The sequence below is a fragment of the Pleurodeles waltl genome, chromosome 10, assembly GCF_031143425.1.
Source record: "Pleurodeles waltl isolate 20211129_DDA chromosome 10, aPleWal1.hap1.20221129, whole genome shotgun sequence".
Taxonomy (NCBI): domain Eukaryota; kingdom Metazoa; phylum Chordata; class Amphibia; order Caudata; family Salamandridae; genus Pleurodeles; species Pleurodeles waltl.
Window position 1 is genome coordinate 945829262 of NC_090449.1, and position 18651 is coordinate 945847912.

Genomic DNA, 18651 nt, shown 5'->3' on the forward strand with positions numbered 1-18651 from the left:
TCCTCAATTCTGGTTTACTTTACTGGTGTAATTAGGTTGGAGTATAGTGTTAGCCGGAAAAATGGTGTATTATGAAAAGATGTGAACATTTTGCAAATTAATTCCCGATGCCACTCTTTGCCAAAAGCACCAGCCTCAAGAAGAGAATAAGCTGGATTGTTCACTCTCTTACCTCAATGAAACAAGAACACCGCAGAACAACCAGCTTGAAGAAAATTCAAGTCCTCCCAAAACTTCAAGCACTATATTTTACTAGCCTCGGAACAGTAAAAAACGTAATCTTTACTTATAAAAAGGAGCACTTCACTTCTAAAATTACCAAATGAAATAACCATTCTGTGAAGTCGTTAAGATAGTCTTTCTTATGCTAAACCTCACCTTGCTGAAGGGATAACTCAATTAGTTGAATGGTCGCCACTCTCAGAGTATTATTTTCTGATATTCCGGCACTACATCTTCAAAATCACAACACTCACCTAAATACACTACTGCTACCTACCAACTGGACCACTCCAGGCAGACTGCATCCTGTCGGAAGAATAACCAATTCCTTCATCATTACTGTTATTCACCCTAAACTTTAGCACTCATGTAATGGCCACAGATCAGCAGCTACTACAGTCACATTGGCAATCTCCACTCTATACCTAAAATCAAAGAGAAGCCCGAGAACAAGTGCACCCTGACAAGCAAAAGCTAGTGAGAAATTACCATTCTTAAATACTGTGAACAATACAATGTCTTAAGACATTTTAAGGTGTCGTGAAAGTGATACACCTCATTCTCTTGGTAAAATAATCAAACAGAATCCCCCACTGGATATATGAACCTGTGGTTGTGGATTTGAAGTGTTGAGAGGGAGCTAACATCGAAAATCCATAAACAGTGAAACCAATGTGGCTTCACAATAATGAGAGAGAGAATGGTATTCAACCATAACGGTTTATTTTCCACATATCAGTCAAATAGTCAATAAGCAAATTTGGAAATGGTTAGGAAAGTATATTAATTCAGCCAGATTATTTAGATGCTCAAGTATTCTAAATGTAAGTATTATGAAATATAGAAGAGTAACAATCTATGTAAAGAATGCACAATATTCACATTATGTGTTCCATAAAGAAACTCACTGTTTAAATTAACAAATGAAAGAAAAGTGGGGGTTTCTAAAGAGGACAGGAAGATGATGTCAGCATACTAGGAACCTCAGTAGAAGTTCGGATGAAACGAAAGAGTGTCAAGAATGAAGCTTTCCACTCGGGGAATCCCATTGGAGAGGTCGGCTCTCTTCTTAGCCAGTGCACAGTCTGCCCTAAATAACTATGGAACACAACTTAAAAGCCCCATCGAAGGTTCCAGAACATTCATATCTTGATCTTACAGTCCAGGACCAATCCTGTGGCGCAATTTGCCAGAAGCCAGTAAACTCCCTGAATTCCCATTCTCGCACAATTAGGAACGCAACTGCTTCCATCTTCCTAGTACATGGGGTACAGGAGGCTCCCTTCACCGTGATCCCTTTATGTCTGCTGTCCCCCTTCTCTTCCCAGGCAACATTAACAGTCTAATACCTGACAATAAACTTTTCTCTAACTAAGGAGTAACCCAATAACACACCTGCAGAAGGAAAAAGAACAGTATACTGGCAAACTTTAAAGTGTGCAATGCTCAGCTAAGGTCTAACGTCAGGTTAAATTAACTCGAAAATCAAAATGGAAGCACATTTATATTGTGCTTAATCCTTAGCAATCAAACGATTATTATTAAAGTGTGAATATATTCAGTAAACCTGGTTACATTATATCATTCTACTCAGTACAGTTACATCCAACTTCTCAACAGGCTCAGAAGTAATGGATTACAGTTCTCATTAGAATGGAACATGCAGATTATTAAATTAGGCAAGCTTTAATTTTATGAGTTAAACATAAATGCATATAAATGATATACAGAAGATGGAGCCTAAATTTATGCTACTCGAAGAGTAAACTTATCATTATGTCATATTACACTCAGAGCCATCAACAGCTCTTTTAAACACTGAAAAGTATACAACTAGTTGGTGCCATTATATAATTAGCTAGTATGTATGCGTGAAAACCCATATATTGGTGGAGCCAGTAGGCCTCCCTTCTTATTCCCATTTTCTTAGGCCAGCTAGCAGGGGCCCTGTTGTGTTTTCACTGTTGTTAAGCTATTCCATGTATAGAGACTCATCAAGAAATCCAGTGCACTCTTATGACTGACACCTTAGCCCTATAACGTTTCTTTAATGTCTTAAAAAGGCATTTGCTTTTATGGAAGGGTTAGACATCGCTGAATGCAAAATAAGCAAACAAATACTTCTTAAAACCTAGAACAATGTATCGATATCAACTGACAGTTCGACATGGCCTAATTGCAAGGTTTGACAGAATTTATCACAGTACTCAGCTGGGGTTTCCCAAATGAACTAGATTGCTATACTCCAAACATCCCTAGCTCTGATTCTTCCTAAATGTTGTGAGAGAGCGTAGCTTATATAATCTATATTAACATGAAATGTTTATGATTAAGGTGTGATACTGCCGCATAGAAACTATAATAATAGTAATTTTGCTTAGACATGCACTTGAATTGTGACAACGAAGAGTGGCCACCAATGTATACATGAACTAAAATGATAATCAAAATCTTTATATTATGTTTAAATAAGTTTACACTAACGTTTGTGTTATTGAATCTGTGCTGAAATTATCATAGGCCTTAAGTTAGCATGAGCCGAAGCTTAGCTGCTTGGCTCTCATATTAAATGCATTTTTCTATTTTTCAGTGTGCTGACTCACAAGGGGACATGACCCTGCACGTTCTTTTTCTTCAAATTGGAAGATGAATGTAACCATGTTAGATCCGTTTCCCACCGCTTTTTCTCGTTTGCAGAATAAATGTTAAAAGTAAATTGAAACAGTGTAGATTAATGTAATGTACAAGGTCATTCAAACTGGTGAAGACAATGGAACTGCTGACCAAAAGATGTGCAAAGAATTACAGAAGGATGAAATCATACCGGACGTGCCACCTCTGAAGACGTCAATTATGAAGACCAATCAAAGACTTGTAAAATAATATGGGGTGAAGAGTTAGATTACCTACTGTGTTTTATGATAGGTTAAAGATAGTGGGGTATAGCAAATGTCCAATAAAATTTTGGAGGAATGTACAACGGAAAAGGGATAAAAACCCATGTCACGGGGAGTCATGAGAGGTGGGTTAGGGAATGCTATTGATTTTATCCAGAAACTCTGTCACTCTGTTTGGTGACTTGTTACTTTGCTAAAACCATCCTTGCCTTTAGATTGTCCATTTTTACACTTTACCTCTTTATGAGGGAAGTGCCCTTTTTGCCCCGGAGCTGAATCCTGACTGATGGCGATTTGACTGATGTCCTGAGGAGCGCTGTCCTGTGCGTTGACCTAAACTTTGGAGGGTAATTATGACAATGCAATTGTGATTTGTCTGTTTGCTTTTCCTTTCTAGGTACCAACTGCTTACTTTTGACAGAGACCTTAGATAGATGTTTTCCAAATTAGTGTTCTAAATTGTTTTGCATGAAGCCCAACATGCTAATGCTAATCAGTGGCTAGGACAGGTGTTCACCTAAACTGACGCAAATAGACAAACAACCAAAATTATGCTTCTTGAACTGACCCAATATTGACACTCTGCCAATCTTGATCTATGTTCACGCTGTGTTATGTTGTAATGTTTGTGATTCTTGCTTTAATGAAATCTTATCAAAGTTGCCATATCGTGACTATGCTATTATGTTTCTTGGTTTTGAGGTTAACGCATCTGCTCTTAGATTGTAACTAATAGGGAATAAAACTCATAAAATTCTACTAAACTGGTGTGGTTATTCATGGCTGCAAGGTTATGGTAGAGTTTTGAATTGATTAATGACTTTGACTAAAGTGAAATGCATTGTCATGATAAATATTGATGACATTATTGATGTATTGATTGACATATTGATTAGCTATCTCGTCCTAAGGTGTCTCTCAACTGGGTCAAAAGATTCATTGGCCTAAAACGAGTCCTGATGTGTAATAAATTATCATAAAGGGACACGTTACCAGTTCTCTCAGTTATTACTCAGTAGTAATGCACTTGTAAATCAGGTAAAATTGTAATATTACTTGGTGTATATATTCATCATCACATTTTTATAGTCTTGTCTCATTGAGTCATATTTATGATCGTATGCTTCTGTAATGTGACAGGTATGCAAAAAATGATAGAATTGAATGCTCTTGAATGCTTCTTAGAAAGAAATGCAAGACTTTTCTCCCATATCTGCATTACTCAGTGTATCTCCGTCCGTTGGGAAGAATGTACAGACTTAACTCCCAAGCTGCTGAGCATAAGAACTGAAGCTGCATCTCACAAATGAACCCCAAATGCATCTGGGGATTCTTATGTCCACATGTGGAGGGGGGCATAGTTTTTATATATAAGGATGGATTGCCGAATTGGATGGGGGTGAACTAATTTGCATATTATCTGCTTTCTCTTATAATGCATTAAAGTTTAAAAAAACAATAAACTTAAATGTTATTCAGAGAAAAGTATTGAGATTTGACTATTTCCACACATGAATTGTCTCAATGAGTTTCCCTTTGCAGAAGGATATATCATCCCATTGGTTATTCCTTCAGGGTTTAAGTTAGTATTATCTACAGGTAGTCTGTAATGTCCATTTTTGGTATGACTGGATGTATGCTTGTGAGAGTCTGTTGTAGTGGGTTGATCATGTAATGTACCCATACAAGCAACGGTGTTAGAAACATCACAGTGGAATTTTCAGGCTTGTTATGGGAGTTCACGATTGGAATCAGAGGATGGAGGGTCACAGGATTGCCTGTCCGGTCTGAATCCTTTAAAAGGGTGCCTGAATCCCCTTCTACTAACATACTGGAGTACCAAGGCAGGTTAGCACCTCTCTAAACTATGCACTTGATTGAAAGATTTCTGACCAAAGGGGGAGTACTGTTTTTTTAGACATCAAATAAGAGGCCCTTCCTCATTCATTAAGAGGTGTGGGTGTCACTGGAAGATAATAGGGTTATATAATAACTTTAAGTCGGTGCCACTTCCAATGTGTACTGCCATTTGATAAAGTTTGTTTTGACCAATGACTTTGTGTTTCACCACTGCGCATATTAGTTGCTCAATGTTCACCAGTAGCACATGGTATGTTTTGTTCAGTTGAGCCGCCTATGGGCTTTGACATGGCATTAGCCATTACTTTCTGTATTCAGTTTAGCCGCCTATGGGCTTTGACATTGCATTAGCCATCACTTTCTGTATTCAGTTTAGCCGCCTATGGGCTTTGACATGGCATTAGCCATTACTTTCTGTATTCAGTTTAGCCGCCTATGGGCTTTGACATTGCATTAGTCATTACATTCTGTATTCTGCCTATTGACTTTGACATGCTGTATCCAGTCTAGCCGCCTATTGGCTTTGACATTGCATTCCTATTGGCTTTGACATGATGTATTCAGTTTAGCTGCCTATTGACTTTGACATGCTATTAGATATTCTGCCTATTGGCTTTGACATGATATTATATATTGCATTTTATATTCAGCTTAACTGCCTATTGGCTTTGACATCATATTATACATTACACTTTGTATTCAGCTCCGCTGCCTATTGGCTTTGACATGATATTATACATTGCATTTTATATTCAGCTCAGCTGCCTATTGGCTTTGACATGATATTATACATTGCATTTTGTATGCAGCTCAGCTGCCTATGGGCTTTGACATGATATAAGACATTGCATTTTGTATTCAGCTTAGATGCTTATTGGCTTTGACATGACACTAGACATTGCATTTGATATTTAGGTTAGCTGCCCATTGCCTTTAACGTGGAGTTAGACATTGCAGTTGAGAATCCAAGCTGTATTTTTCCAAGCTGTGTTTTTGCACCAGAGAACCAAGATGTTTTTCTCACAGTAGACTAGACATGATAAGAGAGAGTACATGGGTGTTGTTTTTCTTCGCTAGAGTTTGGGAACAGGAGTAGTCTTGGAGACCTGGCCAGTCTCCAAAAGGCTTGCTCAGTTTCCCAGGTCTGAGAGGAGGGGGCACACCTTTGTAACGAATGTAACAGGCTGCAGAGGGTCAGATTCGAATCTGCCGGACCTCGTGCTGGAGCTTGGCGCCAGCTGCCAGCAATCCCGTGTGGGTAGATGAATCTCTCTTTCTCGCGGCTGACAGGGGTCATCAGCTTGCAGACCTTAGAAAGATGAAGCTGTAGATAGTTCCCACACGGTGAAGTATTTGTTTTGCTTTGCATTCAATATCTTATAAATATGACCTGCTGTGTATATTGCAAACTGATATATTTTGTTTGATTAACGCGGACTTGAAAGCTACTAATTCGTCATTCATAAATATTGTGGTTGGGGAAGAATTAACAACAATAAAAGTCTTCTTTGACCTCAGAAGTGCATTTCTGTTGTGTTATGTTAGTGCTTAGAAACTAAATAAGAGGAAAGCACTACAATTGGTACCAGGAGTCGTGGGGTCGGTCATTAAGAGGTGATTAAGAGGGTGTTGACGAGTTGGTAGATTTCTAAGTGCACACTTTAAAAGTGTAATTGTTTTTGTTGTTTGGAGAATTACAGAAATTGTTCTGTTTGGAGAATCACAGTAGCACGGCAGACCATGTCTGAGAATACATGTGTTGATGAACTGCCTGATGGTGCTAAGAAAAACTGTGAATTGTTTTCTGTTTGGGGAATTACAGAAGAAAATGCATGTGTAGCTAAAATGCATGATGGTGTTTTGAGAAATAATTCCTGTTGTACATATGTAGAAAACGTGTCTTTTGGAAGTAATGATGACAGAAAGGTCTGGATACCTTTATCTGCTTACAGAGAAATGCAGGAGAAATGTAGGAAGTTGGAACATGAAAATAGGAATTTACGTGAGCAAATTAGCCCGACTGAAAGTTATAAAAGGGCTGTTTTTGAAGAATCTTTCTTGTCCCATTCCAGTAATGAGGGGGTTAAGACAGCTCCAAGCTGCACTGAGTTTCCGTGTGAGCCAGGGTTTTTGGCAGACAAAATGCATTCCTTAACTGATAACACGGACGAGAGAGACCAGAATGTGATTTACGAGTTACCGTTGCAAAATGCACAAGTAAAACGAAAGATTTTAGAGAAAGAGACACCGAGTTTCATTAGCTTGTTTGATTTTTGGAAAAAGAATAGCTCTCATCTGAGTGAAATCCTAACACTTTTGTATATGGTCACTGTGAAAAATTATATGCAGCTGCGCGCTTGTGATTTGGCAAATGAAATAATGCAGACTTTAGGTTTCTGCGCAGTGCAAGAAGGAAATACTTATGTACATTTAAATCATGAACAAGGAAAGAAAATACTGCCCCTAGCTAGAATCATACAATGGATCTGGTACTTGCAAGACAGGGCTAGAGTACCACAGGTAAAAAAGTTATCAATGAAGTTGTGTGCACCATTTGAATTTGTGTCTACTGAAGATAAAAAGCATGTTTGTTTTACTAATGATTCATTGACTGAAATGTTGTTTTCTGGCACAGTAGAAGGAACAGCGTTGTATAATGTGTGTCAGATTTTAAAGCAAGAGCTACGAGAGATGTGTCATTTTTATGTTGATTTTTGGTTCTTTGATAATGTTTTAGCCACATGGCTTGTACCTAACTGGTTCAATTACCTTGCAGATGTTAATCAGAAAAATTCAGAGAGAGAAGTGTACACCCAGAATTCTGCCTTAGTGGGGATGGCTAAGTGGGTGCCCCAGAAATGTGAACAGCTGAGAGAAAAAGCCACTTACAGGTGGGCAGAGATGAGAGAGATGCACATTCCCCTAGATTTGATAAAAACTGTGCAGCACGCACAAAAGCAATCTGTCATGCAAGCAGTCACAGAGCAGTTGGGGAGAGGAAAGTTACCAGGACAGAAATGGCAAAGTGATCAGGTTTTAGGGACAGTGATTGCTGCAAATTACCAAGGAAAAATCGACATTATGCTGATACCTAGAAAAGAATCTGATTCATTCAAACAAATTGGAGACAGAATGGCCCAAATTGACAAAAGTGCAGTGAATGGAGGTTTGGTAAAGAATGAGTCTGCCCCAGCCCTTCTGACAGTGCAAGAAAAGGGAAGCTGTGGCGCAGCAGATAAAAACCTCAGTGCTGATGTGTGGGCTGAAGCCCCAAGTGATCCTCCAGAACCTGCAGTGAATATAACAAAGGGCCCCAAAAACGTCCTGCTGATCATAAAACAGGGAAAGAAAGAGGAAGGGTGCAGTTTAAATGAAAAATGTTATTTGCAAGAAAAGTCATACTTGTTTCTTTTGCAGATCCTACCACGTTTCGCCACTGTCCCTGAGTGTGCTGTGTGGTCCCCCTTCCGGTGTGTGCGTGTGGGGTCGGGGAAGGGACCGAATCCCCAACCTGAACCTGGCTGAGTAAAGTGCCAGCACCATGGATCCATTTTGCGCAAACTGCGCCTTCAGTTCAAGTTCAACTTGTTTGATTGCATTCTTCCACTGGAACTAAGCTGTGTTTTTTTTTTTTCCCTTCTCGTATGGAACTCTGACTTTTGCTTACCTTCCAGAAAACCTTTCAGGTGGACCGTGCCTCTTTACATGAGTAGAACTCATGCCACATCAAATTGCTAACACTGTTGAATTAGAGACTCATTCAGAGTATAAAAATTGCCCAGTCTTTTCTATGTAGATGTATCTGATGTGAAAGGTTATGAAATCAATGTGTTAATCCACTTCTATTGCTTTACAGGGATTGCTTTGATCTGATATTTTGTTTTTGTTTTTGTTTGAAACAAGAGATATGTGAAACAAAAATTCATTGGTCAAAGGGCGGAATGTACTGCCATTTGATAAAGTTTGTTTTGACCAATGACTTTGTGTTTCACCACTGCGCATATTAGTTGCTCAATGTTCACCAGTAGCACATGGTATGTTTTGTTCAGTTGAGCCGCCTATGGGCTTTGACATGGCATTAGCCATTACTTTCTGTATTCAGTTTAGCCGCCTATGGGCTTTGACATTGCATTAGCCATCACTTTCTGTATTCAGTTTAGCCGCCTATGGGCTTTGACATGGCATTAGCCATTACTTTCTGTATTCAGTTTAGCCGCCTATGGGCTTTGACATTGCATTAGTCATTACATTCTGTATTCTGCCTATTGGCTTTGACATGCTGTATCCAGTCTAGCCGCCTATTGGCTTTGACATTGCATTCCTATTGGCTTTGACATGATGTATTCAGTTTAGCTGCCTATTGACTTTGACATGCTATTAGATATTCTGCCTATTGGCTTTGACAAGATATTATATATTGCATTTTATATTCAGCTTAACTGCCTATTGGCTTTGACATCATATTATACATTACACTTTGTATTCAGCTCCGCTGCCTATTGGCTTTGACATGATATTATACATTGCATTTTGTATTCAGCTCAGCTGCCTATGGGCTTTGACATGATATAAGACATTGCATTTTGTATTCAGCTTAGATGCGTATTGGCTTTGACATGACACTAGACATTGCATTTGATATTTAGGTTAGCTGCCCATTGCCTTTAACGTGGAGTTAGACATTGCAGTTGAGAATCCAAGCTGTATTTTTCCAAGCTGTGTTTTTGCACCAGAGAACCAAGATGTTTTTCCCACAGTAGACTAGACATGATAAGAGAGAGTACATGGGTGTTGTTTTTCTTCGCTAGAGCTTGGGAACAGGAGTAGTCTTGGAGACCTGGCCAGTCTCCAAAAGGCTTGCTCAGTTTCCCAGGTCTGAGAGGAGGGGGCACACCTTTGTAACGAATGTAACAGGCTGCAGAGGGTCAGATTCGAATCTGCCGGACCTCGTGCTGGAGCTTGGCGCCAGCTGCCAGCAATCCCGTGTGGGTAGATGAATCTCTCTTTCTCGCGGCTGACAGGGGTCATCAGCTTACAGACCTTAGAAAGATGAAGCTGTAGATAGTTCCCACACGGTGAAGTATTTGTTTTGCTTTGCATTCAATATCTTATAAATATAACCTGCTGTGTATATTGCAAACTGATATATTTTGTTTGATTAACGCGGACTTGAAAGCTACTAATTCGTCATTCATAAATATTGTGGTTGGGGAAGAATTAACAACAATAAAAGTCTTCTTTGACCTCAGAAGTGCATTTCTGTTGTGTTATGTTAGTGCTTAGAAACTAAATAAGAGGAAAGCACTACACAATGATAAGTACAGAATCTGGTGATGTGGAGTAGAAGACTGTTCCTCACTGGCCCTGTAGCTCAGAGAGCAATGTCAGAATAAATGGGATGCAGTGAAACATAGTGTGATACGTATTGCAACTAAAGATACTTCTGTTTGTTGTTCATAACTGCAACCTAGCAGAGAGTTACCTGAAGAAAGGGGTAATTTCTGAATGGTTAAACAGAGGAACTACGAATCTAAGTATGGGAATGTACTGCATCGACCTGAGTGATCCAAAGGCACAGGGAAGCACATAGGGTAAAACACAAAAATAGTGATGTGAGCAATAATTGCAGTTTGTCTAACCACTGCCAAACTGCTCTGGGTAACATTCCAACCTATCATTCTTCTGCCCATCATGCCACCTAAGATTAGACCCAGCTATATGCAACTCAACCTTGGTTGAGTTGCAATAGGAACAGCCTGGTCTTCCGTGAGCCAGAACACCAGTAACCCAATCCATTCAAAACTTAAAATTGATATTATCGCCACTCAGGGAGAATTGCTGCGAGTGGAGGTGTGCTGGGTCAATGAACTGGATGCAGAATGATAAGGGAGCACATAGCCTATCAAGCTTCATAGACACACACTTAGGGGTTGATTTACAGTGTGGCAGATGGTGTTGGTACCATTGCCATGGTGGAGTACTTTACTCCCACCATTCTAAATGTAAAATGGCAGTTAAATTTAGAGATGTCCGCCAGCCCACTTATAGAAACCGCTGTCATGGCAGTTCCCGTAAATGCATTGAAATTGTGCTGTGTGCCTCAGTTAACATGATAGCACCGCCCTACACCATTTCATTTTCTTTTTTTTTTTCTCAAAAACAAAATCCTAAAGGAATGATCCCCTTCGCTATGGAAGCTTTCTCTCATGTCGTGAGGTCACTGAATGTTTTACTTTTGCTTTTACTATTATTTACTGCCAAATTTTGGGTGGCGGTTAGAAAATACAAAAATTGGCCATGTGCCTCTGCTTGGTTTTTGGTGTTTTTGACTGTGTGCTGGACTGTGTTTTTGCTTGTATTTGGTACTTTGGGCACTTTACCACTGCTAACCAGTGCTAAAGTGCAAGTGCTCTCTGTGTAAACTGTATGTGTAATTGGCTTTTCCATGACTGGCACATTGATTTACCAGTATGTCCTTAGTAAAGTGCAGTAGAGGTGCCCAGGGCCTGTAAATCAAATGCTACTAGTGGGCATGCAGCACTGATTGTGCCACCCACATGAGTATCCCTATAAACATGGCTCAGACCTGCCACTGCAGTGTCTGTGTGTGCAGTTTTAAATTGCCATTTGGCCCTGGCAAGTGTACCCACTTGCCAGGCCCAAACCTTCCCTTTTTGTACACGTAAGGCACCCCTAAGGAAGGCTCTAGGTAGCCCCATGGGCAGGGTGCCGTGCATGTTAAAGGTAGATTATTTACTGATGTGTTTTACAAGCCCTGGCAGTGAAATACTGCCAAATTCGTTTTTCACTGTTGCAAGGCCTATCTCTCTCATAAACTAACATGGGTATTGCCTTCAAATATATTGTAAGTGAAGTTTCCCATTGGGAGCTGATAGACATATGGAGTTTTGTGTCTCTGAACTCACAATTTAAAAATAAATGTTTTGGTAAAGTTGTTTTTTAGATTGTCAGTTTTAAAATGCCACTTTTAGAAAGTGGGCATTTTATTGCTTAACCATTCTGTGCCCCTGACTGCTTGTGGAATCCATGTCTGGGTCAGACTGACAATTGGGCTGTTTGTAAATTTCCTCTAGACAGTGAGACAGAGTGAGCTGGGGTGTAGCCTGCTTATCCTGATGAGTCTCCTGGGCTAGAGTGGGAAGGGAGGAGCTGACACTTACACCTGAAATGGATGTGCCTGTCCTCACACAATGCAGTATTCCAACCCCCTGGTGCGTGTATGGGGCCAGGCCTGGGCAAGGCAAGATCTGCTGAATAACAGAGACTTTCCTTTGAAGTTTGCTGAATTTAAAGGCAGAAAGGAGTATAAGTAGTGGACCCAAAACCCCAGACTTTTGGATTACTTTTGGATCAAGAGGAACCTCTGCCAAGAAGAGTTGAAGAGTTGGAGGACGAGTTCTGCACCTTTGCCTGTGAGTGTTCTTTGCGGGGTTGGCCTGCAGTTGCTGCTTCTGCCAGTGAGAGGACAAACTCTGGGCCTTGCTGTGTTTTCCTGCTTGTGAAGTATCTCTAAGGGCTTGGACTGAGTTTGCCCCCTGTTCTGAACTCTCAGGGCCATCAAAGACTTCCTCTGCCAGTACCTGGACTCTCTTGCTGAGACTCCTACTGAGCCAAGTGATGCCTAATCCAGTCCCTGGGCCCTTGAAAGGAGAAGCTGGTGGAACCAAGACTGAAATCCATGCACAGGAGCTGTGCGGGGGAAAAATCAACACAGCACCTGCTTCACGGCTGAAAATTAAACGCACCACCTGCCTCGCGGCTGGGAAATCGACGCAACACCCGTGTGTGGCTGCCAAAGTTGACGCATCGAGGTTGCCCGTCTGGAAACCGATGCATCGATCTTCTGTGGGTGAGAAAAAACGACGCATCACCTACCCGACAGGAGAAAAAACGATGCTTGGCCTCACTTGTGAGTAAGGAATCTACACATTGCTGACTTTTCCAACACACACTCTCCGGGGCAGGTTTATTTTTGATGCAAACAAGGTACTTGGTGTAAAAACAATGATTTCTATGAATTAAGACTTTTTAAAATGTAAACATTCATTAACTTTGCTTGTGTATGTTGGATTTTTGTCATTTTGGTCTTGTTTGATTTAGATACATATTAGCTATTTTTAGGGTCGAGCCTGCGTCACATGCGCTTGTGCATGCGTTTTGCTTCAAGACGCTTTAGTAGATATAAAAGGGCTCGGAGCCCCGTCCATGTTACGTCAATGTCTTTTATTGGTTCGTGGGCTTGCCTTTCAAAATCTGCTTGCTTTCATTAGTGGAAGGCACGCATAAGTCATGCCTTTTCCGGTGGTTAGCCCTCCACGAGCGCAGCAACCAAGTACTGAAAACATGTGAGGCTTCCTGTTACCCATTCAGGTTTGTGGACTACTTTTTATCTTTTTTTTGCAGCGCGATCTCACTTGGCAGAAGTCCAGCTCTTTGCATGACATCAACACTGTTACATAGTTAATTGCACTTTTGCTGGGTATGTACATAATTGCACTTTTGCCGATAGGTTTCACTATGAGTGGCATGTAGCAGCACAATCGCGCTCTTTTTTTTCTTATTTTTTTTTCTACCTGCATGCCGTCTTAAACTATCCGTACGAGTGAACTGTAGCAGCGCTGTTTTTTTCCATTTAATGTGGCAAGAAATGTCCGGTTGGGAGTTTACAACTGCTATTAGCTTTAACTCAGAGAAATGCGAGACCCTATTGCATTGCAAATGCTTGTTCTAAACTGGTTTTGTGTAACTTTTTTGGTGTTTTCACTGTGCTACTGTGTGTGTTGGTACAAATATTTTACACATTGCCTTTGAGATAAGCCTGACTGCTTGCGCCACGCTACCAAGGGGGTGAGCAGAGGTTATCCTAAGTATGTATCTCCTTTATCCTGACTAGAGTAAGGGTCTCTGATTGGACAGAGTCCCTGATTGGACAGAGTGCAAACTGACTGCGAACCAGAGTCTCCATTTCTAACTGTAGAATATTGAGGCTAGTTATGGGAGTTCAAGATTGGAATTGGAGGCTTGAGAGTCACAGGATGACCTGCCAGTAGTACTCCTTTAAGAGCGTGTCTGGATCTATTACTACTACCACACAAGTTTCACCCATTTCAGCTAATCATGAACACCTAAACGTAAAATAAAACCTCTATGGCACAAAACAGAGGTCAGAATCACACCAAATCCTATTTGCGCTCTGTGAGTGAGTCTTCAGTTTGGACCTTTATTTTATCCTGTATTTGTAGTGGCAGCTCCAGTGTTCAGCTCATGCACCATTTCAAACTGATGACTAAGATCCATGATATATTTGGTGTGTGATGCCTTTTAGCTACAACAAGCACTAGATATTGAGCAGATATATTTTTGCGACTTTGCATTTCTCCAACACAACAGGTAGCAGGTGGTAAACCATGCAGTATCACCTAGAGTGAAGATTCAGGTATGTACTAATGTACTGAAGGGTTGATTAAAACAGTTTCACATTGATATCTCCTTGTGGGAGATAGTGTATTGTTCTTGTCTTTTTCACTTCAATCAGTTGGAGCACTAAGCTGATGAGGTGGGTCTCATAATCTATGGATGGTTAACAATGCTGGATGAAGAATTGATTCAAATGAATTTGGCCATGGCAAAGTGTTCTGGTCCTAACATGTGCGTGCTTGGGCATGCCAGGTAATCTAACTTCACAGTCCTGTTGCAATATGATGCGACAGACAGAAAATCCATGCTTACTAGATCAATGTGGCAAATGCAACTAGGTAACTCAATTTGGGTGCCCTCTGGGATAGTCCCTTGCTGGTGATGAAACAGACACAGGTCTAACAATGCTGTTTGATTACTTTATGTTAGCGTGGCCAGGAAAACTGTCGAAAGTTCATTGGAAACTGAAGCGTTCATTGTCATCAAGCACATACATGAGCAACATTATTGTGACTCTCCTGGACAGCACCGAAAGCTGGAAAATGGGGAATGGGGTATCTATCTTGCCAGAAATTATTATATCCTGAATGAGAAGGTGATAAGAGGCATCAAAGTAAGTTGCGGGTTTTGAAATGTGTGACTGATGATTGAGTTCTTCAGCATCATTGAATTAAGTACGACTGAAATGTTGGGACCTCTCAACTGGGCAGTGTAGATATCTTCACTAGTGAGAAGTATCGAAATTAACAAATGCAGGTACAGCAGGTTATAGGAAATCACCAGCAAGGTAATGGGACTCACTCAAGGGACCTCATATGTGTTGACTGGATCAACACAAGAAAATAATATTGCCCTCTGGATCAGCAGAGTATCTTTACTATGTTTTTGCAACCATGGTACTCAATCTGTTTGGGGCTTCTTGAGATGTGAACATCTGGAGATGGCATTTGCATTGATGTTGAACTTTCCCGATCACAGTGAATCTGGAAATCTTAGTAGGTAGGTCAGCAAGCCGTTGGTACCTCATGGTTTCCGAAGGGGCAGTGGTCTTCATAAGTTTCAAGTGCTTGCTGTCAGCTGTTACAAGGAAATTTGGCCCTTATGTATGAAGATGCTTTGCTTTGATTAGCAAAATCACATGCTTTGCGACCACAAAATATCAAGTTGCTACGCATAAAAGGTTCTTTGTCAGAAATATCTTTCCAACATGTAGAGAACATGTTCACTAATTGACAATCTGAAGATAGAGAAGACATGACAGTGGCATTCTTTTCTTTCCTACTGTTTGTGCAATTTATGAAACATTTGGGATCACAACAGCAGTTGCATACCAATGACCAGATACTCACCCTTGAAAGGGGGTGGTATCTATTCACAGAGTAGAAACGGTCCCTGAGGGGCAACTTCAACCATATGAATTCAGGCTGTCTGAATTGGGGGCGCAATCCAGGGGATCTCGGCATGCTCCCCCAAAGTCATTCACTAAATGTCAACCTTTTTTTTATTGCAACTCTGACCGTTTAGGGGTAGAGGCCCTTACAGACCCCATCTCTACATTTATAACTGCTGGAATTCACAAACAAAATCCTTCCTAGTTATTATTAATGGGGAAGGACTCTGCATATTCAAATTAATGGCCATTTTATGCCTTAGAATGATGATTAGGCTGCACAATAGTAAGTGTGAAAAAACAGATACCTCTGCAATCCAAGTTTGACACATTGTGCTCTTAGCCCACAGTGGTAGTCATTACAAATTTTTGTCATGGTCTGTTTCAAAGTGAGGAATTTAAGCTGTGAGCCAGATAGACCTTCTCTAAAAGCCTGCAGATTATTTCAATCACAGGCTTCATGCACTGCCGATCTCCCAAGATACAGTACAATACCTAAAGCTGGACAGATGCACTAGACAGTCAAAGTCGTAGAAGCGAAGTTACATTAGTCTACATGGGTTCAAAGGAACTTGCAACTTGTGCGATTTAGGGGGGATCAGTGATCTTCTTCAGTCTTAATTGATGGGACACCTGAGTCAGACAGAAACGTTCTACTCTTGTCAAATTTGGCTCAACATGTTAGTAATGAAGGAACTTGGAAATCTCTGAAGTTTGTTTAGAATTGTGGACCGCAGCTACCTCCTAATGGCTTCCACTTTGGGGTTGCCTTTATTTGTTTTCTGACACAGTGCCTTCCACACATGTTTCTATTAAATGGGACAATTGATAGATCTCTAAGCACAAATTCAGGATCTGTTCTTAGAGGAGGTTGAGGATAACTTTCAGGAGTCTTTTCTTGTGCTCTCTGAATAATCTAAGTCAGGTTTGCCTGTCCTGCTAGTCTGACAGGATAGTGTATCTTGTTAGAGATGGATACAACCAGGTTTAACTGTGGTCAGCTCCCACTGTTTCAAGCAGCTTCAGCATGGAGGCAGCTCATTTTTCAATTTAACACCCAAGTGGAGGAATAGTTACTGTTGCACTCTGAGCAGGGTGTTTTTGCCTACCAGGCTTAGATCCAGCGCTTTCTTTGCTTGTTGACTCCAACATTATGGTAGTTGACATTGCAGGGTATACCCAGGCTTGTTCCAACAGCTGACATTCTGCCATTGTCTGGTACAGTTCACAAAAACCTCAATAATGACAGAACATCCACAGAGCTTCCTTCTGATGGATGGTAGATAAAAAGCCAAAACAGAGCTGTAGGCTTATGGAGGTTTTTTCCCAGTCAATCTAAGCAACAGTACTGTTTCTCATGCCAACATATTAATGATTGAGAACTCCCCTCAGCATTCCAATGATGTCAAGATGTTCCCCAGCAAATTCATGGTTATCATGACCTACTACCTCTATAACAAAATGTAGTGATTGAATGAAAGGCAGAGCTCTGGGTCAAATGATGAACAATATACTTCGCCTGCACAGCATAAAGAAAAAAATAGGGACACTTTGTCTGTGACTCATACACCTACTGTACCTTCGAAATGGCACTTGCACAGAAATACTGCCTAAATGATGTTTAACAAAAATAAACCAATGGCTGGTGAATGTGACATGATTAAAATGCGCAAGACACAAACAAACATGAAGGGATTAGTGCAAGACCTTTAGCCCCTCTCTCTCTCTCTCTCTCTCTGTATACATTGGAGAGGGTTAGCAAGACAGGTAACATTGTCTCTGTCAGACCTAAGCAGGAAAATGTTAACAAAGATATTAAAACCACTAAAGACACTGCTTTATTTAGGTACTAGAATGTAGTATAACTTTCTTTGTAATTTTGATATCACTGACCACAGCAACCGTTTTTGATAAAGCATCTTTTTAAGATTTTCAGTATCAAACTGATATTGTAATTTCATTGAAATTTTGATAACCTAAATTATTTAAGCCAGTTGGTTTTGTATAAAAACATATTTTTTCTGATTTAAATCAAAATAGTTTTATATATCAACCCAGTGGTTTTAATTTTACATAAATAAGGCCATTGTAAGGTGTTTTCCTTAGGCTTTTAATTAAATAAAAAAATTCAGACACTAGAGGGTTTGATATTTAAACTCAGAGACCATGCCAGAAATAGGTTTATCAAATCTTATGATAATAAGATCCTGATTTAGAAAACTGCATTTATATAAAAAAACAAATGTACATATTTCAGTTAGATGCTAACTCCACTAGCTGTGGAGTTACAGATTGCAGAACTGCTGCTGTCATGCTTTAGAATGGCGACTGTAATTTATTACGCTGAAATCCAGGGGTAAGCATATGTATTGCATCAACCAGACATCATCAGGTTCTACTTCACTGCCCACCTCAGAATCAGGCTTTGGTTACATTTATTACCTTGAAGGAGTCTTCAGGGATAGCCTTGTTCCATCTGTATGTTGATGTTATGTGTTCGTAGGCATTAGCCATTACTTCAACCGCCTTCGGGTATGCATGACAAGATTCCAAAACCTAAAAAAGAGAAACATAAATATCAGGTGTCAGTTTTACGAAGCAAAAAATTGCAGTGTTTCAACTAGTTTTTTTAATGTGTCACTAAAAACTAGTTATCAGATATGATTAGAGCACTGGTGTCTAAAAGGGCGAGGTTTTGGCCACATTTTTAGGATAGCCATGCACGATAAATTAAGATATTCTGACTCACAGAAAGAAATATCAGCAACTGTATGCACAATCATGAAGGGCCCCAATAAGATGAAAATATGTGATATGAATTTGAAATGAAAAAAAAGAACACCT

At 40.2% G+C, this 18651-nt stretch overlaps 1 protein-coding gene across 1 annotated transcript in view; it reads right to left on the minus strand.

Annotated features, from left to right (window-relative positions):
• ASB4 (ankyrin repeat and SOCS box containing 4) overlaps positions 1-18651 on the minus strand; it is a 175681-nt gene that overhangs the window by 585 nt on the left and 156445 nt on the right. The window contains exon 4 of the mRNA XM_069211745.1: positions 18250-18363. Within this exon, the coding sequence (XP_069067846.1) occupies positions 18250-18363 (114 nt within the window). The remainder of the gene's footprint in view (positions 1-18249; positions 18364-18651) is intronic.